The 27,561-nt window shown below is 49.4% G+C and overlaps 12 protein-coding genes across 12 annotated transcripts; 4 read left to right on the top strand and 8 right to left on the bottom strand.

Annotated features, from left to right (window-relative positions):
- Position 1: 1 nt before the first annotated feature.
- MIP1 (DNA-directed DNA polymerase gamma mip1) lies at positions 2-3,493 on the bottom strand (the record flags this gene model as incomplete). The annotated part of the gene is made up of 1 exon (XM_064897632.1): positions 2-3,493. The coding sequence occupies one exon, from the start codon at positions 3,491-3,493 to the stop codon at positions 2-4; it is 3,492 nt and encodes a 1,163-aa protein (XP_064756582.1).
- Positions 3,494-3,831: 338 nt separating this feature from the next.
- Positions 3,832-5,376, top strand: LTR64_003271 (uncharacterized protein; the record flags this gene model as incomplete). Its single annotated transcript, XM_064897631.1, has 2 exons — positions 3,832-3,906; positions 4,039-5,376. The coding sequence occupies 2 exons, from the start codon at positions 3,832-3,834 to the stop codon at positions 5,374-5,376; spliced, it is 1,413 nt and encodes a 470-aa protein (XP_064756581.1).
- Positions 5,377-6,606: 1,230 nt separating this feature from the next.
- RAD5 (DNA helicase rad5) lies at positions 6,607-10,062 on the bottom strand (the record flags this gene model as incomplete). The annotated part of the gene is made up of 1 exon (XM_064897630.1): positions 6,607-10,062. The coding sequence occupies one exon, from the start codon at positions 10,060-10,062 to the stop codon at positions 6,607-6,609; it is 3,456 nt and encodes a 1,151-aa protein (XP_064756580.1).
- Positions 10,063-10,546: 484 nt separating this feature from the next.
- On the top strand, positions 10,547-11,476 carry LTR64_003269 (uncharacterized protein; the record flags this gene model as incomplete). The annotated part of the gene is made up of 2 exons (XM_064897629.1): positions 10,547-10,909; positions 11,072-11,476. 2 exons carry the CDS (start codon positions 10,547-10,549, stop codon positions 11,474-11,476), a joined length of 768 nt encoding a protein of 255 aa, XP_064756579.1.
- Positions 11,477-12,175: 699 nt separating this feature from the next.
- Positions 12,176-13,030, bottom strand: LTR64_003268 (uncharacterized protein; the record flags this gene model as incomplete). The annotated part of the gene is made up of 1 exon (XM_064897628.1): positions 12,176-13,030. The coding sequence occupies one exon, from the start codon at positions 13,028-13,030 to the stop codon at positions 12,176-12,178; it is 855 nt and encodes a 284-aa protein (XP_064756578.1).
- A 748-nt stretch (positions 13,031-13,778) lies between these two features.
- On the bottom strand, positions 13,779-14,535 carry LTR64_003267 (uncharacterized protein; the record flags this gene model as incomplete). Its single annotated transcript, XM_064897627.1, has 2 exons — positions 13,779-14,417; positions 14,470-14,535. The coding sequence occupies 2 exons, from the start codon at positions 14,533-14,535 to the stop codon at positions 13,779-13,781; spliced, it is 705 nt and encodes a 234-aa protein (XP_064756577.1).
- A 1,478-nt stretch (positions 14,536-16,013) lies between these two features.
- Positions 16,014-16,970, bottom strand: LTR64_003266 (uncharacterized protein; the record flags this gene model as incomplete). Its single annotated transcript, XM_064897626.1, has 1 exon — positions 16,014-16,970. One exon carries the CDS (start codon positions 16,968-16,970, stop codon positions 16,014-16,016), a length of 957 nt encoding a protein of 318 aa, XP_064756576.1.
- A 1,182-nt stretch (positions 16,971-18,152) lies between these two features.
- On the top strand, positions 18,153-19,117 carry LTR64_003265 (uncharacterized protein; the record flags this gene model as incomplete). The annotated part of the gene is made up of 2 exons (XM_064897625.1): positions 18,153-18,342; positions 18,393-19,117. 2 exons carry the CDS (start codon positions 18,153-18,155, stop codon positions 19,115-19,117), a joined length of 915 nt encoding a protein of 304 aa, XP_064756575.1.
- Positions 19,118-19,764: 647 nt separating this feature from the next.
- SNF4 (AMP-activated serine/threonine-protein kinase regulatory subunit) lies at positions 19,765-21,050 on the bottom strand (the record flags this gene model as incomplete). Its single annotated transcript, XM_064897624.1, has 3 exons — positions 19,765-20,051; positions 20,237-20,732; positions 20,841-21,050. The coding sequence occupies 3 exons, from the start codon at positions 21,048-21,050 to the stop codon at positions 19,765-19,767; spliced, it is 993 nt and encodes a 330-aa protein (XP_064756574.1).
- Positions 21,051-21,442: 392 nt separating this feature from the next.
- Positions 21,443-22,585, bottom strand: PDR16 (Phosphatidylinositol transfer protein (PITP); the record flags this gene model as incomplete). The annotated part of the gene is made up of 1 exon (XM_064897623.1): positions 21,443-22,585. One exon carries the CDS (start codon positions 22,583-22,585, stop codon positions 21,443-21,445), a length of 1,143 nt encoding a protein of 380 aa, XP_064756573.1.
- A 405-nt stretch (positions 22,586-22,990) lies between these two features.
- LTR64_003262 (uncharacterized protein) lies at positions 22,991-24,516 on the top strand (the record flags this gene model as incomplete). The annotated part of the gene is made up of 2 exons (XM_064897622.1): positions 22,991-24,292; positions 24,415-24,516. The coding sequence occupies 2 exons, from the start codon at positions 22,991-22,993 to the stop codon at positions 24,514-24,516; spliced, it is 1,404 nt and encodes a 467-aa protein (XP_064756572.1).
- Positions 24,517-25,269: 753 nt separating this feature from the next.
- Positions 25,270-25,914, bottom strand: LTR64_003261 (uncharacterized protein; the record flags this gene model as incomplete). The annotated part of the gene is made up of 2 exons (XM_064897621.1): positions 25,270-25,720; positions 25,793-25,914. 2 exons carry the CDS (start codon positions 25,912-25,914, stop codon positions 25,270-25,272), a joined length of 573 nt encoding a protein of 190 aa, XP_064756571.1.
- Between the last annotated feature and the right edge of the window lie 1,647 nt (positions 25,915-27,561).

The raw sequence follows: 27,561 nt of genomic DNA, 5'->3' as shown, positions 1-27,561 counted from the left end.
TTTACACTTCCCAACCATCGTCCACTCTTCCCTTTTCGAAACTAGGGACTGTCGCAACTCCAGTTTTTACCGATTTGTTAGACCACCAGGGTAACTTGTGCTTCGGGCTAGCAAATGCGTTTTGCTGTCCAGCTGTCCAACGATCAGCAACCTCCATAAGCACGGCTCGTTGAGGTTGTGCATAGACTGGGATTGCAGGAACTTTTGGTTTTGGTTTCCTTCCTCTTTTTGCGGCAGGTTTGGGTATGCTGCCGTCGTTATTATCATCGTCGTTTCCGGTGAGTGCCTTCTTCGTTGTCTGAGGTTTGCTTTCAGCCTCGATCTCTTTCACTATCGATTTGAGCTCTTTCTCGTCGGTTGCGAGTTGAGCCCGAAGGTAGCGCAGGTCGTTGGTCGATGAGCCGGATGTAAGGCTCTCCATTACTGGTACACGAGGTATGTACTGCATGTTGTCCAGCTCGAGAACGCTCTTGTCCTCCGGTATGGTATCCTGGTTTAGTATGGCTTGATCACCTTTCGCAAGTAATTGGTAGATATCGAGCGATTCGCCTGGAGGAATAGGCGTACGATGCGAAGGTGTAACGCAATCCATATCAACTTCTTTTCTGAGCACGAAGTCGATATCTACTGCACTGAAGAAAGCGCAGGATTGTGGCAAATCATTAATACCCATCTGCTGGCTGAACATCGCTCTTGTCCACAAGTTTGAGATTTGTAAAGCCATGGCGGCACGATATTTGTCTTCTTCCTTCACCAGATACCTGATCTCATCATGCACTGTGATGGCCACTCGAGCTTGTATGTTGAATCGCCTGGTCAGATAATCCATCGACATTACGAGTAGATGTAGATAGTCAACTCCCGAAGACTGAATGGCCCAGTTTATGCGTGAAGTCATGAAGGAGCCCTGGTTGATGAAACGCCTCATAAGCGCTTCCGTAATGCCAGCGCCGAGGACTGGTGTACGAGGCTGCTCTTGCTCTGCAAACTCTTCTAGTTTGTTGAACACGAGACTCTCGGTACCTCCTCGCCAGAAGGCAGTTCCATTGCCGAGAACCTTTCGACGTGTTTTCGTGCCTTTCGTAGCTTGATAAAGTTTGTTGGCAATGTCTGTGGTCTCCTTCTCTGCCAAGTTCGCGTTAAACTGCCGTAGTAACGTGCTTGCAAATTTCAGTCCAGCTCCGTATATCCTACCATAATTGAATACTTTCGCATCGTTTCTGGAAATGCCAAGAATCTTTGCAGTCTTTGAGTGCAAGTCGGTACCGGCAGCTTTTGTGCCTTCGAGCGTCATGAAGCCAACGGCATTACCTCCGTGGAGCTGAAATTGGGCATCACCGACGAGCGACGCGATCCACAATTCCTCGCTGTCAACGTCGGCGCCAACAAAGACGTAGCCAGGCGGTGCCTTGACCATAGCTTTCAGTTCCGAGCCTACTCTATTCTTCTTCGCATTGGAAGCGGTTAACCAGGTATTTTCCACAGATCTTCTAGTGATAGTGCCCATAGGAATTACTTGAGGTAGGATGAAGCCCAAGTCACTTCTGCCGACAAGACTAGGATCACGATCCGATGCTTTGACCACCAGCTGACCTTTGATTCTATCACGAGCTGACATCCAGTAGGAACAAGAAGCATTCATCTCCAGTGCTTCCTTAGCCAAAGCGAAACGTGAAGAAAGCTTGCCAGATTCGAAGTACTGCAGATAGCCTTTCGCCAGTGGGCTGGCACACCGAGCAGTTGGGCCATCTTTATGTGGTAGCTTGAAGTACGCGTGTTGCCTGTCGTCCCGAATGGCTAGGTTCTGTTCGTCCAACAGGTCAGCTGGAGTGAGGTTTCCACCCTCGTATCGTGATGCCTCGGACACTGGCACACGAAAAGTCCAGCCGTTCTTGTCAGACCAAACCAGGGGATAGTCATCCCAAGTAAGCTTGAGCAGGAGGGGAGCAATTCGAGTCCGCACAGTCAGATTGATCGGAGATGTGCTAGACATGAAGAGGTCACGATACCAATTTGGCATTCCTGGCTTCTTTTGTCTGGCAACAGGTTGTGGTTCCTCCCCCTTCTTCTTAGTCTTCTTGTACTTGATCTCTTGCCCTGCCCAGTCCAGCTGCATCAGCCAAGGATCTGCAGTATATACCTCTGGCTTTTCCTTTATCTCAAGTGCATCCTCGGCTAGTTGAAGCAGGCGTCTCTCTACGTTCTCGAGACTTTCGTTGAATGTCCGCTCAGCAGTCTCCAGGTACTGCTCCCAAGTTTCATTTACTGGAAGGATAACAGATGACAAGTGTCGTAAAGCGCCGAAACTGACTGGATGCGGACACGTATCTAGGAAGCTAGGAAACACTTTTCGAAAGACTTTGTGAGTAATGTCGACATCGGCTGCACAATAATCGAGAAGCTCTTCCAGCTTTTTGCAGATACCATCTCTATCCAATTCGCCGAAATAATCACGTTGAGCCTTGTCAATAGTGACACCAGTGTGAAATTTAGCAACGTCGCGTAAAGAATTGATGGAGCTGCGACCCACCCACAACTCTTCCTCCTCTTCACTCAGCATTTTGTTCTCTAGGAGAGAGGCTAGTTCAGCAGAATTGTGATCGCCAGACATACTCTCCTTCAGGTTACGATTCTTCTGGTGTTTCATCCAAGTTGGCCTTTGTCGAGAGCACATACCATTCACAGCGACGTGAAATGACATGGTGTCGAGAAAGAAATTTCGACTCTGATTAAGGTCATACTCCTCCTTGATCCTTGCACGATCATAACCTATATTGTGCCCAACGATGATGCGCTCTTTCGTAGGATCTCCTAGTGGCACCAACTGTACAGTGTTTTCGGTCTCACCAAGCAACCAAGGCGAGATCCAGGCATACCACGCGTTTGGGCTTACGGCGCATGCCATGACAGCGAATGGTGTTTCTTTCCACATAACCTCTACATCGAACGAAAGCATCTCTTCTTGAGGAGCGTCGACCTCCTCTGTAGTCATGTCCGAGTTGTACTTGGTCCAACCACTTCTGCGAATCCATTTTCGAGGTCGTTGAGGCGTGGTTGCCGCGGCAAAGCGCTTCGCGTAGTCGAGGTAGGGCTGAGAGGCATAAGAGGCAATGCGTTGAAAGTGCTCGTCGAGAGTAGCACCTTGCAAGGGAGGTATCTGCGTGTTCACAGGAGGATTATTGTCCTGGTTCTTGCCCAGTAACTCATGCTGTTCGAGATGTCTTCGCGACAGCTCAACGAGATCGTTTCGAGGAATGGATTGTTGGTCTGGAAATATTTGTCGATGGACATTGTCGCTCAGCTGCTGGATGCCAATCTCATTGTATCTGGACCCCGGCGCTCTCGGGCTGGTAGAAGTGACTGTCGCGTCGACGGCGTAGTGGCGTCGTAAGATATTTGCTGTTCGCCAGGCATAATAAGGACGTAACCGAAACTTCTGAGCAGTTCTTGTGTAGCCGCGCGCGCACTGCGCAGGAGCAGGTGGCCAAAGCATGGCCGATACTGAACTTATCTCGACATGGGTAGAATCCCCGTCACGTTGGATCTGTGCTTAAAGGCCGAATAGGAGTTGATGATGTACTTCAAAGTGAGCAAGTGTAACTATATTGTGGCCGTGACTCACTGGACGTGAAGTGCAAATTGATAGGCCACTATCTCTCGATGGTTCAGCTCTCGCGACCAGAAATTATTGAGCGTTATCGATAAGTGCAGAGCGGGTTCCAGGGCTCCAACTGCCGCCACGACCATTTCCAAACGACGCAATATGCTCTGGACTCACTCGTACCTTAGAGCCTATCCACACTTTACGGAAATCTGTTATTCAGTAGACAAATGTCTGAGCAAGGCAGTGCCTTTGCCTTTGCCTTTCCAGAAGACTCGGACGACCGCGACGACAGCAGGCTTTTCGTGAGTCCTGGTAGACCGTCCACAAGTGAAGCACTTCACTTTAGTTCACCACCCCAACCTCCACGATTGTCCTCTCCTCGACTCTTGCGCAGTGCTCTCTCCACACGTGCCTCTACTTCGACTCTTCCTCAGCCTGTCAACTACCAAGATACATTGCGTGACGTGGAACATGCTCTGCACAACGCAGATATGGCCCTCAGGAATGCTCAGGCTGCTTTTAGGCATGGCAGGATGGCCCATGCCAGCAGCAATGGTGTTGTTGACCTTACAGCAACCTCAGATGATGCGAACGATGACCTATTCATGACACAGACTCGTCACCCTCACGACTCGAACAGGACTTCGCGGCCTGCAAATGCTATGAACGAGCCAGCTTATGGTCCTCCTCCTCATCTTCCTCCTGCCAACCAGGACCGGCATCCACCGTCTTTTCGATCCTTTCTTGAACCCAACATCTCCCTGCATCCTCCACACGATTCTGATCCCAGACACTATACTGGCTATACAGAAACAAACCGCTTCAATGCTCAAGCTGACGCTTCTGCCGTTCGGAGGCAAAACCAGGCACGACGATCATGGGAGCGTGTGGCCCGAAGAAACAGACAGCGTGCCCAGCAGTTAGCTGAAAGGGAGGCAGAGGAAAGAGACCGCAGAGGACAAACGAGGCAGGAACCACCACAGCAAGGTCCAGAATCAACTCGCAGGTCACGACGCCTCTCCAATACATCCAGTGCTAGTTCCGACTCTGAATCCTCAGGATCTTCTGTTGCCTCTGGCTCTTCACAGTCTGATGTCGCCGTCGCTGCCGACTACAACCGACCAGTCGAAACATCAATCGGTACAATAGATCTTACTGGGGTAGATGACTCCAAGACTTTGAGCAATGTCCTTGCAAAGGAGCAACAAGATGCTATTGCTGCCCAAGCCAAATCCACTGTCACTTCTGGCAATGCCAACGCCTCTCCGTTGAATAGTTACAAGTGCGCTATTTGTATGGAATCTCCTACCAATGCTACAACAACCACATGTGGTCATCTCTTCTGCCACAAATGCATACTCGATTCTCTCAAGTGGTCAGAACGGCAAAGGAGGGAGGATCAGCCTCCTGGACGACGTGTACAGGGCCTGTGTCCGGTATGCCGAAAGCCGTTATTGAACAAGGAGTTCGGCAGTGCTGGAAGCAAAACCTCGGGTGGACTGGTCAATTTGGAGATCAAGAAAATTTCACGCAAGCAGTATCAGCAGCGCAAGGAACAGGACGACTTCTTTGGGACTGGTGGTGGTAAAGGAAAGCAAAGAGCCAAAACAGCAGAACACGATGCTGAGCCCGAGGCCACAGGAGCAATCAGAATCGACATTGACGATAATAGCAGGAGTCCCGGCCTAGCAGGAGGCAGGGGCAGACGGAAGCGGAAAAGAGAGACTACAAGTCAAGCGCGAGCTGATAGTATCGATTCGCTATTCGACTAATTCAATGCTGCCACAACGAGTGAGAAAGATAAGAGCACTCAGTTGTGGATACGATGCCCAAGCTGAGGTTTACTGTCTCGACCTGTAACCTCAGAACATGGCTTGATACTTCAGTCCACTGATTCTGCTATCCGTATTCTACATCGTATCTGAAAAGCAGTTCAGTCTATTCGTAAGGCACCGTTTTGCATAACTTCCTTTGGCTGAATCCTCTTCTCTGCAGCAAAAGCTCCGTAAGCGTCCGTAGCGGATATTACTCAAATAGACGAAGCTCTTCGACTCGCTGGTAAATTTCCGAGGTTTCGTATCGCAGGTTCCGATCCACAGTATGATGCCAGTTTAGTCAGCAAAACTACTACAAACGGCAACCATGTGAACTTTAACGTCCAAAAGCCACAAATTAGCTGCAGATATCCATTTTAGGACAAGTTACCCCCCTTCGTCACTTTTCTCAGGTCGTCCCAAGCCTCCATCTGTTGGTATATATCCGTACTACTCTACGGCATTGTAACAACCTCGAAATACGGTATCAGAAGCCCATGGCAGGTAACTTGACCCGATGATGGCACTTCTTTTTCATGCACAGGCGGAGTTCCATTTGAGTCTGAGAAGTCCATGCCCGAAACCCATCGGCTCCGACCTTCGCACCCGACAAAATTTGCTTTCTTTCGGCCTACACTAAACAAAAACAACCCCCTTGAAGTTCCCAACTCCGAACCCTGTCGGACCTGGCCACCGAACTTTCCACCCTATTACCCAACCAAGTAACTCCCTTACCCATATCCAGCAACGACGCGAAATTTCCGATCTAATTTTCGGAGTCATCATGTCCGCGAAGTTTCGGACGTGGTTGTGTTCTGTAGTCCGAAATTTCGGAACTGGGTAATGAAGATTCACGAGATTGCCGGTTATAGAAGGTGGGAGGACTGGATTGGGGGGGAGGTAGGTAAGTGCGAGGAGGGGAGATGGAAATGGAGCTTTTGGGTCCGAAATTTGGAAAGTGAGGAATGCAGTGTTGGAAGGGCTTGGTTCTGTATCATTTAGCACTGGAATACTGGATAGAGGTGGAATACAATCTTGCAGGTGTGTAACGCATCGCGAGGACAATGTACGCTACAGAAATTGCTTGTTATTGCAACAAGACTAATGGCTAGCATTGTCATACAGTATACTCATGTTCTTGTTCGCGAATAATGCTTCCTACCAGACTGATATCTGCACATCAATAGACTACGCAAGCAGCATCTGAAGATCCTCAATCGAACCTCCACCACCACCCTGACCATGGCCAACGCCTAACGTGCCAGCAACAGCCATCTTCTTCTCTTGCACCTTTAGCATCCTGCCCTCAATACTTTCCTTGACCACGAACCTCACTACCTCGACCTTTTGTGTTTGACCCATACGATGTACACGATCAATGGCCTGTGCCTCAACAGCAAATGACCACCACGGATCCATCATGAAACATCTCGAGGCGGTCGTAAGATTGAGTCCTACACCACCAGCACGGAGAGAAAGTAGCAGGACCTGAGGTGAATTTGCACCCTCAGCGTTAAACGCTCGAAGTGTTTGTGCTCGTACTTTCTGGGACATTGTACCATCGAAACGCAGATAGGAAATGTTGTGTCGTGCTAGTTGAGGTCCGATCAGGTCTAGGAACGAGGTAAATTGGGAGAAGACCACGGACTTTGTTGTTGATGGAAGTGCTATGAGATGATTAAGCAGAGCAGCTATCTTGGCCGATGTCGAGGCGGTTGGACTGTATGGGTGCAGTCGTCTAAGGGATATTCGTGGAGGCTTAGGTCGATCACCTCCATACATGTCTTGTGTCTCGGAGTCCTCGTCTTGCTCAGCAGCAGGATCGGGTGTGTTGTCAGAATCACCGGTTCCATATTTGACAATTTCGAAGATATCCCTGGGGTTAATTGTACCGCGGCATATTGGACATCGTGGAGGTTCCTTCAGGTCGGCTTGCTTGGATAAATAATCTTCAAGGCACTTGCGACATGTACTATGCCAACAAGTCGTTACCACTGGGTTGTTCATAGGTTCATCGAAACACAGCGAACATTCGCCACTGCTATCACTCTGAATCTGTTGTAGAGCATGAGTCGTGAAGGCAGAAATCGGGTCCTTATCCAGCTTGTCCTTCTCAGCTACCTCAGCGTCCGCTGTAAATCGATTGATTAAATCTTGCAGATCGATGTCGTCACCTAGACCGTTCACATCTGCTGCAGCGGCAGCCGTGGCAGCCTCCTCTTCATCTGCTACGATGTCCTTGTTCCTAGTCAGCACAGGATGACAACAAGACTGTCGAAGACGTAAGATTTGGGCGAAGATGGTGGTATACGATTTCATGATGTTGCCTGCGGCTGCTGCTTCGTTGAAAGTCCTCTTGGCGCGTGTGAAGATCAAATCGTAAACTTCTCTTTCTGTTTTCGATAGCTCAACTTCTTGGATCTGTAACAACTTCGGTGGCAGTGGCACTAAAGCCTCACCATCAGGCGTCTTCATGTCTTTTGTCCTTCTGAGTACTAACGGCTCCAGAACTGTCTGCACCACGTTGAGTGCTCTGACGAAGTCCTTGGCTTCAAATGGTACCGTAATGAATGTTTTCCAGTATGAGAAGTTGCTCCATGGTTCTACCTTCAGGAAACGAACCAAGCTGAAAAGGTCTTCCAGTCTGTTGACAATCGGCGTGCCTGTGAGCACCCATCTGTGCTTGGCTTTAAGCTCATAACACGCTTTGGATGTCTTTGCTTGTCGATTTTTGATCGTATGTGCTTCATCGAGGATGACCCTGAAAAAGTCAACAGAAAATAGGCCTCCAGTGATAGCTCGATCACCTCCAGCCGATGCGATCTGGTTGAACTCAGACAGAACCACTCCATAGCTTGTGATGATCACATTAGGTGCCGATGCAGCATTTGCAGCAGAACAGAGGGTCTGCAGATTATTTCCTTTTTCTGTGCCATAATAAACCAATGTCTTCATGGTACCAGCCTTGGAAGACTTCACTGCTTCGCTCTCCCACTGTGCCAATAGTGACATTGGCGCAACCACAAGAGTTGTGCAAGGCGCTGATTCCACACCACCAGTGGTTTGTGGTAGTCGAGGCAACTGGTTAACGTTAGTTACACTCTGTCCTGAAGCGGCTTGTGCTTCAGCGGATTTATTGGTATGGATCAAGCTGAACATTTCAATAGTCTTGCCTAGACCCATCTCGTCTGCTAGGATACCTCCTAGACAATTCTGCTCCTGCACTGGGAAATCGAGGCTAATCTCTCCGGAATAGAGGTTCACGTAAAATTTCTCCTGACTTTCAATGACTGGCAAGGCTTGGTCATTCGCATCCTTGCTTGGCCACGTATACTCCTCCCACAATGGGTGCATGGATGCTTGCCGATCTGACTTCTCGTCGCGCTCTTTGCTTAGCATCCAATGCAATGCTTGCTTCTGATACTTGCGAAGCTCAAGTGTAAAGCTCGAGGCCGGTTGGGCTTCAGGCGTGTTGAAGTCAAATTGTTGAGCTTTCCTGTAAAGCATATCAAGCTGATCTTCTTCGAGCTCCTCGCCCTCTTCCTCCTCTTCAGACTGAGGTGTAGAAGTATCTGTGGCCTTCGGCGTCTCTTTCTTTTGCTTCTCGTATTGTTCTGCCATTTCTGCGGCTTTGAGCAGGCCTTGTCGCTTGTGTTTGGCTGTCGTCGTACTTGTAGTGGTAGGATGGAGGTTAATCTCATCAAAGAGCTTGACCAGGGCGACCTGTCTTAGCCTGAGGTCTTTTTCTTCTGTGCTTTCCTTCTCCAGGAAGAAGCCAGTCTCGCGGTTGTCGTCATCTGGCTTGATAAAATTGCTGCTTTCGAAGGCGGATTTTAGCATGAAAGCCTGGATCTGGAGGTACACATTGTCGTTGACCCTTAATCGTTCTTCAGCAAATACGCAAACACCTTCTAGTCTGCAGATCTTTTGGTCAAGTAGAGGGGCCACCCAGCGTGCAACATCTTCAGGTAATCTTCCGATCTCTTCCCCCTTAGAGTTTGTGAAGCGAGTGATTACGTCTGCTTTCTGATTGCGAGAAGGGACAACCACCGACTTGCCTCCTCTTCCTAATTTTGTCTTCGGTGCTAGTTTTGATCGCTCGATCCGAACCTTTTCGCCCGATCGCAGGAGATTGAAACCACTCTTCGTTGACCATCCTTCGACTCCGAACGAGCCAACATATCGTTCTGCAGGCATCTGTTTCAGCGTAACTGGTAGTGCAACCTCCTCTGGCTCCTTCGGCGATCGCACCCGTGGTTGACTCTTGGCCATCCACGAGGACAGGCCATTGGTTGGTGGATGTGCTGGTACACCAGCCTTCCAGGATCCATCGAAGTACATATTGACTGCTCGCTCCATATCACCATTGGAGGCATCCTGTATCTTTTGAACAACATCCTGGTCCAGTTGCTCTCCGATGAAAGCACAGAATGTATCTACATCAAAGGAAGTCTTCGAAACCACATCGTTTGCTGGCTGGAGGTCTGCTGGCTCAGTCTCGGTCAGGATTCGCTCGCCACCAACCGAATGAGCGGATTGAGGTCGGCTCGAGGAGGAAGCATGTTTCGAAGAAGAAATAGCCTCATCGTCTGGATCGTCGACGAAGAAGCGACGCCTCTTTGTCGGGCGATTGTCAATATCCATGCAGTGCGTAGTACTGGAAAGCGGAAATCCAACACGTCTATAAATTGTGACGCGTTTTTACCGGACGCGTCGACTACTTCATTCGCGGTTTTCACGTGACATGATGAGGTCGGCAAGTTTGTGATCGCCAGTCCAGGTAATGTAAAGAGCGAGCAGAGCATAATGTACAATATCGAATCATGCTTCCACGACTAGAGTGTCGCTTCGACACGAACAGTTTGGAGAGAGTACCATGGCGACAAGTAGGTACCTAATCGGCAACGCTTCGTCGTTTTGCACGAAGACGCCAAAATGCTCTCGTATTGCCTCTCGTCACCTATCGAGAGCCTTCTCGACTACCCCAAATGTACAAGTAGCACCAGTTTCACTCGCCTCACAGGACGCACAAGCGTCTCTGACATATTGTACCAACCTTGTTAGAAACTTCGATGGGCCAGCATACAGTCTCTCCCATTTTATTCAGCCACACATCATACCAGCCTATATGGCAATCCGAGCTTTCAACATTGAGATCTCCAGGATACCAGATATCGTGTCGAACACTACCATTGGACAGATGAGACATCAGTTCTGGAAAGATACAATCAACAAGACCTTCAATGCGAACCCACCTGAGGAACCTGTTGCTACTCTTTTGTCCGCTTATATGCAGGATACTGGTATCAGACTGAACAAGACATGGCTCACAAAGATCGTCTCCGCTCGGGAACAAGCATTGCTACGACCAGGATTCACCAATATTTCAGAGCTCGAGAGCTACGCTGAGTCAACCTATTCAATGCTCCTGTACCTCACCCTCTCTGCGATACCTCTCAATTCTCTGACTGCAGACCACGTTGCTTCACATGTAGGAAAGGCAGCCGGTATCGCTGCAGTGCTGCGAGGCGTACCCCTTCTTGCCTTCCCTGGGGCGCCCAATTCTCATTCCAACAATGCTGCAGGAATGGGACTGCCGATGACCAGGGACAGGCAACGAGTCGTCAATCTGCCTTTGGATGTTATGTCACAGTGTGGGGTACGGGAGGAGGACATCTACCGAAATGGCGGCAATGCCGAAGGCCTCAGAGACGCAGTTTTTGCAGTCGCAACACGAGCCTCTGATCATCTGATCACTGCTCGGTCTCTGGTCAAGGAAGTCAACTCGTACCAGGAACCTAGCCACGAATTTGAGCACTTGTATGACGAGGGACACGAATATGGAAGTCAGAACACAGACACTCAGCAGCCACAGGAAGTTCGCAAGCGTGATCTCCAGCAAGTCTATGGAGTAATAATGGGTCCAGCTATAAGCACACAACTGTGGCTAGATCGTCTACAAAAGGTTGATTTCGACATCTTTCACAATTCTTTACGGATACAGGAGTGGAAACTGCCTATTGTTGCTTGGTGGAGGAACAGGCAGAACACGTTCTGAGTTGCAGCGACCTGAAGAGCAATAAATCAAGAACTTGTCCTAGCAGCGATGCACGCTCTGTCAGAGAGGAAGTTTCAACGTTGGTCAAGGCACGATGGGCCCAAAATCCCGTGGACATTTAGTTGCTGTCGCCTCAGACGGTCAAGCCGGCGCCATTGTGAGATCCGACAGTCCATACGGAAGTGAGCTGTCCTGTGTCTTGTCACTAGAAGCATATCACAATCGAACGATGAAGCCATTCGCCCAGCTCCATCCACTCAATACTCACTATTCAGCACCGGCCATTCATGTCGAGGTCGACAATGCTCGATAGACTTGAACTGGATGTCCTTCTGAAGATACCAGAAATTTGTCGTTCTCATTATCCTTTGCGACGGCCGGAGAACAACGTTCGAGATTTCGAATCGCTATATCGATTTGGAAAGGTCCGATGTGAGAGGGCATATTTGTCTAGAGCTTGAAGAAAATGGCGGAGGCTGGAATGGCCCACTACTTCAGTCACTGAATGTATAGAACATCACTTGCAAGTCAGATATGCAGGTAATCGTAAAGAGCCATTAATTATTGTGACAGGCATTGTGCTCATTAGTAACATGTATTTACATTACATCATGTTTCCTCTCATCCTATGTGGCGTCCTCTTCAAACAGCAAACACTCACATGACAATCACGCCTGGGGTAATCGGGGATACTCTCTTCTATTTGACATCCTGGAACCACGCCGTTGCCTCTGCCAGGATTCTCGAGCCGCCTTTTTCTATCACATCGCCATGGCAGGGTATAAGTCTGTCGAACTCGCCCCACGACTGAATCTTCCTCACCGAATCTCTAAAGGCTCTACGGTCCGACGATCCTGGTCCGTAATAAATGGCGCGCTTCTGCCACTTCATGTCACCCCTCGTATTGAGCATACCGTTGACGAGCTTCGTCAGGATACCTGAATTAGCATCTTCGCCTGACCTGCTGAATTGTTCTGTGGCAGGCAGATTGAAGATGACATCGGCTTCGATAAGCGTCCGAGAAGGCTTGTGAAAGAGGACGAGTTCCTTGTTCTGATGGCTGTGCATGTATTCGTAGTTGAAATCATCGTCGAACTCGGGTGTTATGGTCATCGTTGCCTTATTCGCTTGTGTGAAGACATGACTAAACTTGAGTCCTTTCGTGTCTGAATCCTTCTCACGTTTCTCTGGCAAGCCTTCAGGCCCGATAATGTTCGCGTCCGGGTATTCTTTAGCCCAAGGTCCAAGGAAGATATGGTGCTCGAAGTCTGGTGAAACGATGTAACGGACGGAACCGGATGGCCTCAATTGGCACATTTGCTCGACTTTGGCTTTCGCTTCTGTGGTGAGAGCCACTGGGGAGAAGACGGCCAGGTTACCGGTCTTCAGCTTGACTATTGTGGCCCTGCTACCGAATTTGATGAGACCGAATCGATGAAAGGGAGTGCTGAGGGTTGCTATCTGGTTAGGCACAACATCTCGAATGGACATTGACGACGTCGGATCGCGTGGTACGAGCTTCTGTGCCGACTTTGATATCCCTTGGTTGGCCATGGTCTTCAATTATGCTTGCGTTATTAATGGTTACTGGTATGATGAGATTATCGTCGCGATGAATTACTAGCTGTGTACAAGGGGCGAAAATTGTAACCTGTGGTGAATGTTGGCTGTCGTTGATCGAATTGCTCGAAGGAGAAGTATAGTAAGATTATATTAGTCGTGGAGTGGTATTGTACAGTCTAATCAGTACAGTAACTTCTGGCGGCCCAGTCACTATTACTTAAGGTACTGCAATGAATACGATTTCGATTCTTGAGCTTCACAGGCGCGGAAGGAAGAGGATTGGAGACGTCATACACTGATAATGACTTCGCTGGTTAATAAAAAACAGCTCTGGTTTGAGTTTCTCTTGGCTGAGCTGCTCTGACCGTCGATCTCGACAATAAGCTTGCACTCAGACTCAAAGCCAATGCAGGCTCTTATGGCGAAATCAGCAATCATACAAGCTGTGCGACCGAATGCTACTCTGTTGTCAGGCAGATGATAGAAATCAAGGTGCTCCTGTCTCAATCATACTCCCTATTTCAACCAGATTTCTGCTTCCTTTTATTCATCCTTGACTTTGAGCCTCGAACGTGGTGAGTCTACCTCTCTCCGAGACACAACGCCACAACTGTTCGCTACTTTCACACGGTGTTGTGTCGAATGACCCTGACTTCAGTGTGACCTACTGAGTAAAGGTTACTGTGGTCCTGGAGGACATCACCTGAAAGGTGTGCTCTATAACAACGTACCCAGCTCTTTACAAGCCACGACCAATATTGAGGAAATCGGCTGGCACCGTGGTAGAACCTGATTCACCGGGTATAGAACTGCTTAAGCTTGGCCTTGCAGAATCGTACCCGCGGCGTGATTTGTCTTCAGTGCCTAGCGATCGCGAGCCTGAAGCTGACGAGCCAGAACCTGGTCCCTGTCTCAGCTGCTCATCAAGTTCATTGCCAATGAAAGTCCGTCTAGTCTGTTCCCTTCTCCTTTCACCACGAGTTATCCAAAGCTCTCGGCTACTCATGGTTCCGCTTGTGAGCCAGACAACGATGTTGATGCACATGAATGTCCAGCAGAGCTGAATTAACGACTTGGCCACGGGAGAATCTACCTCTTCTAGGTTTCCCTCTGGTTTCGGTTCTCCATTCATGCGCAATAGCGCGAATACTGTCGACCAGGCGATTGCCATGACGAAATCGAGAATGACCTCAATCAATTCCAGCCTCCTATGCCGATCGTAGAGATTTGCGGCGGAAAGCCAGGCAAGTGGTTTGATGGCACTTCCGGTTGCGAGTGCCATGACTGGCAGCCAGTATTTCTGCGGCGTTTTGGCCCAATCGCTATCACTGTTGTTGTCTTCAACTAGCTCGATGCAGACAGCTTGGCCAAGGACTGTCTAACACACATGTTAGGCAGAACTTCGTGTACGAGGAGAGCATCGCACTTACCACGGCACAGATGACTTGGAGTATCCGAAGCAGAAAATATGTCTTGTCCCGAATGATTCTTGCCATTGTATGGTTACCTTTTGTGCTGATAACGAATGCAGGTCATCAATGACATACCTTAGAAATTGCAGCTATCTACGGAGCACTTCGCACGATTTATACACGAAGGCATGCCATAACTACCCGCCTTCGACTACGAGTCGCAAGAACCACAACGAGTTACACGCAAGCCTGCAACCAGAAGCAAACAGCTGGAACCGTCTCGTTAGAATGTTGACATTGTCATCCACGGAACGACCGCTGTAATGCAGCATCATGAAGAAGCAAGGACTCACACGATGCGTGAAACGTGTCCACCAAATCGTGTGCATGCACGACCACGAACTTGCCATGATGCAGAGTTTCAGCTGCCCACGGGCTGTACAAGATGCGGCAAGTGGAAAATAAATATCGAATTATGGATGCAGGTATCCGTGTGATTTCATGTAGGACAATAACGACGAGCGAGAGCAAGTCGTTGCAATACGACGCTAGGCCTGGAGAAGGGTGATCGAGTGGCAGACACGAACAACAATGGTTTCAGGAAGGGAGTCTCTCTACGGGGAGAAGGGAGTAGTACCAGTATCTGGTAGCGGTGCTTGCTATTGCCTGAGTGTCTTCCTAGATATGGTAGCATAGCGACCCGTATTGAGTGACAAGCCATTATGGACGGAATGCAAGCGGTCATGCAGGACTGTTCGAGGCTCTAGTAATATGTCCCTGACCACGAGTCTCGAATGGAAGGAAGTTGGGTAAACCTGGATTACTTCATAAACCCGAATTGCCACGTGATATGGCGACGGAGGGACTCGGGATACGGAATGTGACGAAGCCGGCTGCGGGTCATGGCGTAACGAAATACTGTAGACGAGCGGCTGCTGCTACTAGCTGTACACACTCGAAGCACAGGTCCAACAAGTGAAGACAACTAAGATGGTAAAGCCTACCTCTGAGCGACTGCGACAGCGTTGACAATATAGCAGGCCTCAGAAACTCCAGCTTTCATCCTCGGAACTCTCACCTCAATCGGCGGCATAATCGGCTATGCACGCACTGGATCGGTCCCCTCAATAGCAGCTGGATTGACAGTCGGTCTGCTTGTAAGTTCTCAATACCGCAGGACTTAGACCAGAGTAGTGACTTTGCTGCAGTACCTTTTCGGTGGTTACCGCGTACAGAAGCGACAACCATACGGTATCGAGATGGCATTGGTGGCTTCGCTCGTGCTCGCTGGCAGCAGTATACCTCGTGCGATCAAGACTGGAAAGCAACTCCCAGCAGGTCTCAGTGTGTTGGCAGTGACGGGGTTGGTCATCTATGGAAGAGCTTTCCTGGCAAAGGCTTGAATAGGGACAGATAAAATGAATGTAATTGAGACTGGGGTATCTTTGAGAAACACAGAACGCCTTCTACGACCATGCTGAAGATCGCGATGCCGTGAACCTTACTCCCTGAATGTTTAACAAATTGCGCGACCAGACTTTTATACGTCGCTCACGTGCTCATCACGTTTGCTCGGATTCAATAGCACCCTCGGTGGGTTTCGCCATGTCACCCTGCTCTGCATTATGTTTGCCTCTCTTGCCACGACGTTTCCTCTTTGCAGTCTGTTGTGATGGATCTTGGTTCTCTTGTGCTGTAGCTGGAGGAGCTGGTTGTTTTTGATCCTTCGGCTGCTTCTTCTTTACTGACATGGGATTAGGCCCACGAGCTCTCTTTACGCCTCTGTTTTTCGAACCGTCATCATTGTTTGTGTCCTGATCGCTGTCATCGTCTTCTCTCCCTCTCTTGACTCCACGAGCGGCACCGCCAATTCCATCTTTGAACTTGTCTTTCTCAACGCCCCTGATCGCTCTGTCTGTTGCAGCACTTGGCTCTTCTAGCACCATGACACTCCTCTTCACATATACAATCGGCACTCCAGCGATTGTTCTTGCACGGTCACGCACATCGACGTCTGGGTTTCCTTGTCTTCGTCTCTTTCTACGTTCCGCTTCGAGCTTCTCTCGTTGTTTCTGGTCCTTGATACCTTCATCCCAATCTGCTGCGGCCAGCACAAAGTGGTTCTTGTTCTTCGGCTGCTGGTTGCCTTTCACCTGACCACTCAGTAGATCAATGAGACACTCTGCTTCGGGAATGACACCTCGCTCCTGACCTTCATCGTCTTTGTGCTTGCAGTAGCGTAGTGGAACGTCCATCGGCGGTGGTAGGTATGCAGGTCTGCCGTCTCTTCCTTTGCCAGAATAGCCCTCCATCACCTTGGCTAGAGTACATTGAGTTATATATGGGAGTACTTTGCCCTGTAGGGTGTTCTGAAGGAATTTCTGAATGGGCATGGCAAAAGCATGCATGGCTCTTAGACAGTCAGATGTGATCAGTACTTGATACGCTTCACGAAAGTCATAATGCATTTGGTATGTCTGCATAATCTTGCGCTGGTTTTTCATTCTTTTGGCCTTCATTTTGGCGACAGCTCTGAACCGACTGTTTACGGCGATACACTGCTTAACTTCCTTAGTTGTTGTATCAGACACAAGTAGGTGGGAGCAGTGAAACAGTCTGACCAACTGCCTTCCTCAAGTCGATTCGCGACTTTTTTCGCAGCATCGAACCGAGGAGCAGCCGAAACCACAAGGTCATACCAGGCAGTTAGGCAGGTATTCATGCATGTGGCGCTCCAGGAAAGTCTCCCAGACCAATGCAGCATGACGATCAACCCAACATCACGGTCTCAAAACGGTCGTCTTGGTCATCAACTCAAGGCCTTGGGTATCTCTTCGACCTAATGCCTTGTGTTTCAGCATGCAAGTGGACAAGTGGTTCAAACTCAGGGTCGCCCCCATACAGACGCTGATCTCGGATCGTACTAAGTTAGCGCCTGTATTCCCGTGGCTGTCGACCACTCGATTCCTGAAGCGCCTTGAAACATGAGAAGCTCCTGCATGAAATACCTCCTCTCGACCTCATACTGTCGGTCACCAGAGTCCCCGTATGAAGACCCTTGGTCCTGAGACTTCCATCTATCCTGCCGTGATCACCCTTGTTCGAAGCTAAGGACGAAGCCCGAGAGCTATTTCGCAGCGACTGCAGCGAACGAAGTTAATTGTTGCTATTCCAGGCCTAGATACAGTTGCCTCGCTCGACCGCCCTCTTGACATTATGTACCACGACATGGTATTACAGGGTTATGGCCTCGACAGACACGAGCCGCACAAGGATAGCGCGTACAGAAGACTGGATAATTACCGTCATCCTTATGGTCTTGAGGAAAGTCTAGATGGTCGTTTCCTTCACTTCGATCATTGCTACTCACAGCTTCAGGCAGCAGACAGTTTTGCTTACCATTTTCCTTGTTGTTACTGCTATTGTGCCTCTGTTCAGTCCTTCGTGATAACGTCTTGCTCATTCTCTCATTCAAAATTTCCAAACCTTCAATCTTCCAGTTCCAAGTGTCAATCCTTACTCGTCTTCGATCTTCGACATAACAAGACAGATCCAAAGCACATCGACTTCGACCTTCAAAAGATCCAATCTACCAGCCACATATCAGATCTATTCGACATAATTCAAGCTATTAAAGCTATCTTCCTTGAGAAAACTTCATTCTTTAGCAGCATTCTGACGATACATCTCGCTGGGTCGAAATGGTATCCATCAGAGGCAGATCACTAGCCGGCGCTGGTTACGTCGTGCTCAACATAATCAGAGCTATGAACATTACTGCACTACTCGCTGTCGTCGCCGCGAGCTCGATAATGCTCGTTCGAATGTTCAACACAAGAACTTTTTTCTTTTTCGACGCATGCGAGAACCTCATTCGTGCAGTCATCGCAGGTCAGTGCAGCCACAAGCATCTCGGACACAACAGCTAACCACCACTACAGGCTTCCTCATCATTACAGAAACACCCCTATTCAAAGCCTACTTCTGCAGGCACTGGCCCCTCTTCAGCCCAGTATCCGGCTTCGTCATGCTCGGGGTAGCCCAAATCCTCCTCGGCAACGGCATCCTCGCCAACCTCAATAAATCCAACGCCTCCCAAGAAAATCTCGGAATGGCCTTTTGGCGCCTAATCATCAGCTCCGGCATCATCGTCTTCACCATGGGCTTCATCAACATCCTAGCATCCTACATCTTCCGTGACACCACCCTCAGCCTCACCGCCCGCCAAGTCCGCTCCAACGGTGCCGTGGCAGGCCACAAACTCGACGTCGCATCCTCCATCGGCGGCGGCTCAACACCAAAATCCAATCGCAAATCCTTCGCGCAGCGCTTCTCCCGATTCATCCCTGACAGAATCCAGCCAAACCGAGATAGTCTGCCCAGCTACAAGACTGAGACATACATGGCACAGGTTCAATCGCCCGTCCCACCTGTCCCTGCCCTTCCTAGCAGCAACACCAATGCGAACCACCACCAATACACAGCCTCTGGTAATCTGAGAATGCCCCATGAATCCGACTACCACCAGCACAACCATAACGAGAAGATGGCACAGTCCCCTGGTGCCGCGTCGTCAAAGTACTCGATCAACACGCGAGGCGAAGATATGCTGTCCCGACCGGATCTGGCGCATCACCCTGCGATGACGGCGGGCTATGCTCGATAGGATGGAGTGTATGAGCGCGGCGGTCCGGGCAGAGTGGATGCGCAGCTATCATTACCACCACCAGTACCAGTACCGGCAGAATTCCCCAGTCATCAGCGGCGATCGTCGAGGTCAGTGTCGCCTGGTGCTGCTTCGTCGATTTATATTATGCGTCTGCCTTCGCCTTTGAGTTGGAGTCAGAACCCAAGAGTCGGGCCAAGCGCCGACGGATAGATGACGGATGAGTGTTGCTGTTGTGAGTGCTTGAACTCGGTCGCTTCACAGAGAAAGAGGATACGGAGTTTACGAATTGCAGCATACATCAAGTGGGGAACTCCTGCTATTGAAATGTGACGCGGAATAGTATATAATAATGATACTGGAAAAAATGAGATACCCACACGGCGTACGGAGTTTGAGCACTAGAGATGTGTACTCTCTCTATATCTTTGAGATAAGGCAGATTAGTGCGTAAAGACTTTGCAGCAACATCCAGACAATGGCAATGAAATTGATTAAGTGAATCCTCCCCCTCTCTTGTTCTCTACATCAGAGAAGATTTCGTGGTATGAAATAGCAAAGCAAAGCTCATATGTTCAGATCCAGACCCATACTCAGTGCTAAAAAGCCCTCTTTATCCTGGTATATCCACGCCGGGGATCATGCTATCAATCCTCCGGTCCATCTACCAGCAAGAACTGTAAAATATCGCTAAGTGATATGCAGCCGACCAGCACACTATGCTCATCGACAACGGTCAAGCGGTGGACTCTTGATTTCTTGATTGTCTCGAAAATTGTGTCGAGACCGTCTTGCAAAGAGCAAGTGTAGACACCAGGATGGCTTTTAGGTCTTTGTGCGAGGGCCTTGCCGACGGACCAGTTGAGGTTGCTGTAGTCGCCGCCTTTGAGTAGTTCTATGACGTCGACTGCTTCGAAGACGTTGAGGAGGACATCTGCTGAGGAGTTAGTGTAAGTAACGTTGTAAAGAGATTGAGGGACTTGCCATCGGTTGTGCAGACAGGTACACTGCTGATATTTCTTGTGACCATTTCGTCAATCACGTCGAGAACAGTTGCCTCCATACTACATCTAAAAACGTTCTCGTACGTGCCGATACGTAGGTTGCCAAGTGGCTTACGCAATTTATCTGTCTCGTCCACGTTCATAGCGATAAATTTGAGGATTCTGTATTGGGTGATGACGGAGACGACCATGGTTCTTGCTGATTCGGAATCGTAGCTGACGAGAGGTATACGTCTCGCTCTGGAGATGAGCTGTTTCCGAAGCGCATCGTAGAGGATAGCTTCTGGAGAGGTAGATATGGTTTCAGGACTCTTGACTTGAAGAACGTGCTCAACCTCCTTGAGATCACTCAACAACAGGTTGTCAACATTCTTAAGCTGATCTGTGTGCAGATTGTAATAGCGGATGACGTTGAGATAGTCGTTGACAGTCAGCAGTCCGGCGTAAGTCGAGGTTTGCGAGTCCCATAACGGCGCAGAGACGATACCGCATTGGACGAGGATACTGAGACTTTCTTTGACGGTGAGGCCGACATCGAGCTCGATCAGACGGAAGCTGAGAGGAAGGACCTCGTAGCAGTTTCGGTGTCGCAGGAAGTCCCTGATCGCTTTCTACAGAAACCCTGTTAGCTCTTGCATATGGATGCGCGTGACCTGTTGAGACATTGCTTCTGACGGGCCTCATGTGGGATGATAGGGTCTTGCGCATGTGTAACGTACCAGGCCCGATCGTTCGTCTTTGTCTATTGGACGGTCATGTTTGACTGACTGGCGTGGACGCAAAAGGTCTGATGGCCTAACATAGGAGGGTTCGGCGGTACTTTCACGTTGTGCGAGATGTTCGTGATGGGAAGGTTGAGTGCTGTTAATAGGCGGGGTATTGTCGCGTGCACCTGCGTCTACACCTGAACTCTTCTTCTCAGTCGACATGATGACCACCCTAACCACATCGCCGGCCGAAATCCTACTCGATTGTTCCTAGCCGTGGAGAGCCGTTATGCTATCTCGATCCAAGTGTGCTGTACAGTGGGGAAGAATGCGAGGAAGGCTAATTAGATGACGTGAAATTGTGGGTGAATTGTGGAAGTGATATTCTTGCTGTGCGCAGAAATTCTGACTTGAGACATGTGAAAATCACGCTTCCCATGCAAAAGGGAAACGGGTGTGCCTGCATTGCCTGCATTACTCGATGCATATTTGCAAGCCCAATCAGGAACGATGACCAGAAACTGGCTCTATCCAGTGCATAACGCTTGCCCCATGTGTCTATTTAGTCTATAGCAATGCCGTCCGAAACACCTCTGCCAACAAACCCATATGCATCATGCAACCTTGGCCACCTCCATTAGAGGCTTCTGCTCGCCGCCGCGCAAGTACATCTCGTATTCACCGATCTGCTTGCCTGCTGCCTCCCACCGCTGTCGATACGCTTCTCGCTTCGTCCCAGCAAGCTTAGTCAAAGCTGGCCAGTATGCTGCATGATCGTACTGGAAGTTCACGTTGCCCTTCGCCTCCTTCATGAGTTGTTCTCTTGGCACGTATAGACCGTAGTCTTCGTTGAACTTTATCTTCTCTCGTGTAATCGGATCAATGAACGGTGTGATCATTTTGAAAAAGCCCCAGATCAAGAAAGGGACATTCGCAACCAGTGCTCTGCCTAGTCTTTCCGGGTAGTGGTTCTGAAGAATGTTCAATGTCTGTCTTCCCTGTGCTACTGTTGCACCTTGTCCTGATTTAGTTTCCGCAAAATTTATCAGGAGAGCAAGCATTTCTTGGCCAGGAGGCATCAGGTCTATGGTCCGCTCCAGCATGTAGACAAGATGTTCAATCTGACGATCGCTCCTCTCTGTGTTCTGTTTTGATGGTCTTAGGTAACAGCACGGTCTGCCGTCGTTGTCCCAGCCCAGAATGACTTGCTTGCCAGTCTCGTTTTCGACAGAGATATAGTCGGCAGTATGCTTGTCTGTGCCATACTCCCGTCGCCATATCAAGGTATTCCTCAACCTGATTTCAGCTTGATCGACCTTCCATGTCGTAGCTCGGAGATAGCGGAACAAGCACTCTCTTGTTAGGAACATTCGCTCGTGGTCTGCCAAGGGCGTCGAATTGGAACCTTTGACTGATGAATCCGGAATGTCGGTCCATTTTGAAACACTTGCGAGCAACTGATCGTACTTTTGGAGTTGATCAGTAGTGTATAGTGGTCGAGCAGTTGGTTTGCACGTATCCAGAGCCTTTCCTAGTGGTGTATTGATTATATCAGCATCTTTCGAAGAGGTCGGTAAGTGTAATTCGGCAGTCGTAGTCTGTATTCTTTGTACTGTGTTTTCATGATTCGGAGCATCTGCTGAGAGTGGCTGTCCAGTACTTGGAGCAGCACCATCAACTTGCGATTTCTCGTTCAGCGACAATTCAGCTGCATTTTGAGCTAACGAGCCCATTCCATCAGCCCTGCCGTCGGCCATGCTGAGTAGTTACTGCGGGTGGTTGTAGAAATATTGAATGGGTCAGCTGTTGACCTGCAGGATTTGTTGAGTACATATTTACTCGAAAGAAGAGACCTCGATCGTATCGAAATTTCTTTCGACCTTCGAGTTTTCGCATTCGCTCACACCGTTCCTGCATGCACCTCCGATGCACCTACCAGGATTCGGCTTAGGCGCGGAACTAGGCGCAGAGCCTGCCTCTTAGCGGCTCAAAAGCATAACCAGTGAACGTCATCCAGAGCGCGACCAACACTCAAAATTTATGGTTCTCGTTCAATGATCGAGGTCGCATGTTAGTGAAAACCCTGATAAGCGAAACATCAGGTCGCAATACAACGTACATGTTAGGGCCAAGACAATTACGCAGGCTGGGTTCACCACATAATGCCACCACCAATACCAGCCCACCAGAAGCGCTTTACAGCAAATCCAACTAGACCGGCACGATACAGACCTGGTAAAGCAGTTCCCGAAGACGAATCAGATGAGAATCTTGAGGACGAAGAGGAGGAGGAAGTTTCACAGCCTGTACAGCCACAGAGGAGACTCCAAGCACCCCCAGCTGGACCTACTCGCCCACAGGCTGAGGACGAGGAGGAGGACGATGAGGAAGGCTTTGTGACAGAGGACGAGGATGATGCGGATGGAGGAGCACCACTACCAAAACCTGCCGCTAAACCTGTTGCACAGACAGCTCGCACTTTGCAGCCATCCGCACAGACATCTGCCACACCAGTAATACCTGAGCAAGTGCAGGATGGGCATGAAGATGAGGACGAATCAGCCGGCTCTGAGGAGGAGGAGGAGGAAGAAAGTGAAGAAGGCAGTGAAGAGGAGGGTTCAACTTCTGAGGAGGAAGAGGCACCTCAACGCAGATTTCAGCGCCCGACCTTCATCAAGAAGACAGAACGCAAGCCTACCTCCGCCTCGAACGCAGACGTCTCTGAATCTGCCACTCCTGCTCCTGAAATAGCTTCCTCTCATCACAATGAAGATATCGCAGCCCGTCGGCTCAGAGAAGCCGAATCCTTGATTAAAACGACTATAGAAAGAGATACCGCAGCTCGACTGGCTGGCAGGAAAGACTGGGACGACGACGACGATCTTCCTCCCGAAGCACTAGTCGATGACACTGACGGCCTCGATCCCGAAGCTGAGCACTCCGCCTGGCGACTACGCGAACTCCACCGCCTAAAACGCGATCGTGAAGCCATGATCGCGCGCGAAAAGGAGCTCGAGGAAATTGAACGGAGACGCAATCTTACAATAGAGGAACGTGAGGCCGAAGACAAAGAATACATCGCAAAACAGAAAGAAGAACGCGAAGAAGGAAGAGCCAAGTCCGCCTACCTGAGCAAGTATCACCATAAAGGAGCCTTCTTCATGGACGATGAGGAAAGTGCACGGCTGGCAAAGCGGGATCTTATTGGTGCTAAATTCGCTGACGACGTGGATAAGAGTACACTTCCTGAATACATGCGCATAAGAGACATGACGAAACTGGGAAAGAAAGGTCGGACCAGGTATACTGATCTCAAAGGCCAGGACACAGGCCGGTTCGGTGACGAGGTAAAGAGATGGCGGGGTAGTGGTTACAATGACCGAAACGACGGGCAGAGAGATGATATAAGAGGCGTGGACGATAGATTCCTACCTGACAACGATAGGGAAAGAGGAGGACCACAGGTTAGTGGTACCAATGCCGTCGCTGTGGGTGTTCGGCGGGAACGAAGAAGAAGTAGAAGTCGCTCGGACGATGAGAAAGACCGAAGGAGGGATCGAGGTGATCGAGATTCTTACCATCCTAGGTCACGTTCACGTTCGCCGCAGACACGGAGAAGGCGCTATTCCAGCTCAAGGTCTCGATCAAGGTCGAGGTCGAGGTCGAGATCCCCAGTACACAGGTCTAGGAAGCGGAGAAGTTCTTCGCCGTACTACGACCGTGAGAGAGACAAGAGGAGGCGAGTCGAAGTGTAGGCCGTATTCGTCTGAGTATATATAACGTGCTCAGATCGAACCGCGGATTCACAGCACAATCTACAGCTAGCTTTACTCGAATCGATGTCTACAGAAGTAAACTCGTGCCCATTTGATACATTCCTTCGCAGCTTCCCCCCAACAATTGACTACGCAAAGCAACTTCACATTCGCAAATACCACGGCACTTAAGAAAACAAAAAGGAACCACGTACTATGCTTTACAGCATGAATATCATTTTCTCATCGTCTCAGCCGAGGCCAGGCAGAACCAACACTGGAGTACCGCTTGGTTGGTTCCTCATGACGAGTCTGCAAAAAACGATCTCATGAACACGTCCCAAAGTCAATGTCCCGTCGTGCTTCTCATTTCCTGCAGTAATTGTCCAAGGTATATAATGTGCAGCTTAGCGGTCGCTGAGTCTTGAGAACCTCTCTTCTCGGGGACATAAGTCCTATCTACCGATACGTCAGAGCATGGTCTAGGTGGCATGTCTCCTGTCTTCAGCTCTTGTGTTTTCGTTACTGCTTATCCCTGTATGTGCTTCGATTGGGCTTGCGGGTGGTTGTGTCTAGGAGGGAAAGATGTGTGGTGGAACGGCGATGGACCTGATACACTTTAGTAATCGCTCGAGGAGAGGCAAGAGACGTCGGTGAAGAGCACTTACCACACAGCGATGCCGCGGTTAGTCCTCGTTCTTGTCAGAAGCAGCTGCATCAGCATCCTCAGCCTTGACTGCAGAATCTGCCTCGTCAACAGCACCTCCATTGACCTCTTCGACATCATCATCAGCCGCGTCCTCCTCCTGCTCCTTCTCCTCCTCATCGGCCTCTTTTGTCACCTTTGCAGCCGCCTTCTTCGCAGCACCTCGCTTAGGTCCAGGAGTACGTTTCTTCTTGGCTGGGGTATCCTCCTCAACGTCAGAGTCCTGCTCATCGTCGGTCGCTTCCTTAGCCTTTCGCTTCCGACCACCAGTAGAAGCTCCAGTTCGAGGAGTACCGGCAGCCTTTCGGCCTGGCTTGTTTGGAGTAGCAGGAGCGGCATTGGCATTGTTAGGGTCTTCGAGGTCGGTCACCTTGCCGTTGATCAGGGCATATCGCTTGGTGGATTCGATGAGTTTCTTGAACTTTTGTTGACTAAAGAGAAACAAATGTTAGCAAATGTGCTCATTGCCATGGCGTACGTAATAGGAAGTGGTTAGTATTCACGCTGTCCTAGCATGCGCAATACCCATAATGGCTGCGACTTGGTGATAGTTGGGTTTCAGTTCCTCGCATGTCGACAACATTGCGAGCACGAGTGCAAGGTCTTTGTTCTCTTCGAGTGACATTGTTGCGGTCTAGATCCGATATCTAGATCGATTCTTGAGGTATTGTGGGAGAGCATGAGTCCTGATGTGATGAAGACAGGTCGAACGGTCACCAAAGAACGAGCGTATCGATTCAAGGTAAAAGTGACCTGCACCAAGCACGTGCACTAAATAGCACGATCGAAAGATTGCTCACCAGTTTCGAGCTTGACTTATTCCACTCTTTGCCGCAGCCTGGTGGAAGTCGATGTTCAGGCCATCTCTGTCGCATGAGAGACAGTTGAGAATGAAGTCCATATCTTTGTCCGAAAATTCACTCATCTTGTCTGTATTTGATGTGATGGCGATGAAAAATAACTGATTGTATTGACTAAGGATAGAAAATGGGGTTTTGTTTTGGTGAATCTGAATTCAGAAGTGATAGTGACAGTTTCAGCTGCCAAGTGCCCGCCAGGAACCGAAAGCAGAGATCGGTGTGTAAAGATGGATCGAATGCTTACACGACGTCTGGTCTGGACATGCCAAGCTTGACATTGGCTGCCTTCCAGTTCGGGTTGAATTCATCAGCTGAAGCAAGAATGACTAGGAGAAACTCGTAGTTCTGATCAACTTCAATATTGGAAGGCACTGTGAAATCTCTGACTTTGCTTAGACGGCGAATGTGATGAGATTGCGATTGAAGGTCGGGACAATCATTAAGAACAGGCAATATGGCCAGACACGTGGAGTCTATCAAAGGCATCCCCCAGATTGCTATAAATCACACCGAAGCGAAGGGCCGCTTTTAATGACCCCACGTGCCAGACTGAAGTGATGATCGTTGAAAGACCCGTGAACTGGTGTGCTTAAAAATCGCTTGACTTTCGGAAACACTTCACTCGAGTGAAAAGGAAGTACTCTTTGTTGCGGTTTGTTTTTGAGTGTCTCGTTACATCGTAGAAATCTCGAGATGAAGTCTTCGTTCTCGGAAATTGTCTCAAACACCGCTCCGATGCAACAACTCCGATAGACGACATGATGGTAGTGGGCAAGAGTGTATCTGGACAAGTATGTGCTGAGGTCATGGACTGGTGATTAAGACTGAAGGGGACACCGGATTGTAAAGCACTCACGTATTGTTGGCATTCGAGTATCCAAGGTCCTGGCAAACAGCTTTCCAATCTGTTTTGAGAGGCTCACTTTGCACGAGTACTCGCATAACGAGCTCAAGATTCCCGGATAATTTGTCGTAGGCCATATTGCTGAGGTTCAGATGTGGCTGGCGTGGTGGTTAGATTCCAAAAAAGGATGTGTCTGAAAATCCAAAAAGTGACTGGCCCAATCTTCGAGTGCAGACAGGTCAAGTCAAAGTGGAGTATTCAGTAGCAGGATGAACTTACGTGTCTGCGGCGCGAGAGTAGCCATACTCGCTTGCAACACTTTGCCAATTCGTCTTAAAAGCCTCAGAGTGTGCAAGGACAGTAAGGAGAAATTGTTCAGTGGTTGGAGCTGATTTGGCCGGCATCTTGCTTATTGCTTGGTTCTTTTGCTAATAAAAAGGTCGAGGACGTAGGGAATTTCGAAGGTCTCTTTCGACTTTGATGTAGATACGATGTGAAAGAGGTGCTGAAACTGGAAGCCAACATGAATGATGACACCTTCACTCCCAACGTTCAACGGTTGAAGTGA

The sequence above is a fragment of the Lithohypha guttulata genome (genome assembly GCF_036872675.1).
Source record: "Lithohypha guttulata strain CCFEE 5908 chromosome Unknown scaffold_2, whole genome shotgun sequence".
NCBI lineage: Eukaryota > Fungi > Ascomycota > Eurotiomycetes > Chaetothyriales > Trichomeriaceae > Lithohypha > Lithohypha guttulata.
Note: the sequence above shows the minus strand (reverse complement) of the source record. Positions and strands in the feature narration are given on the sequence as shown.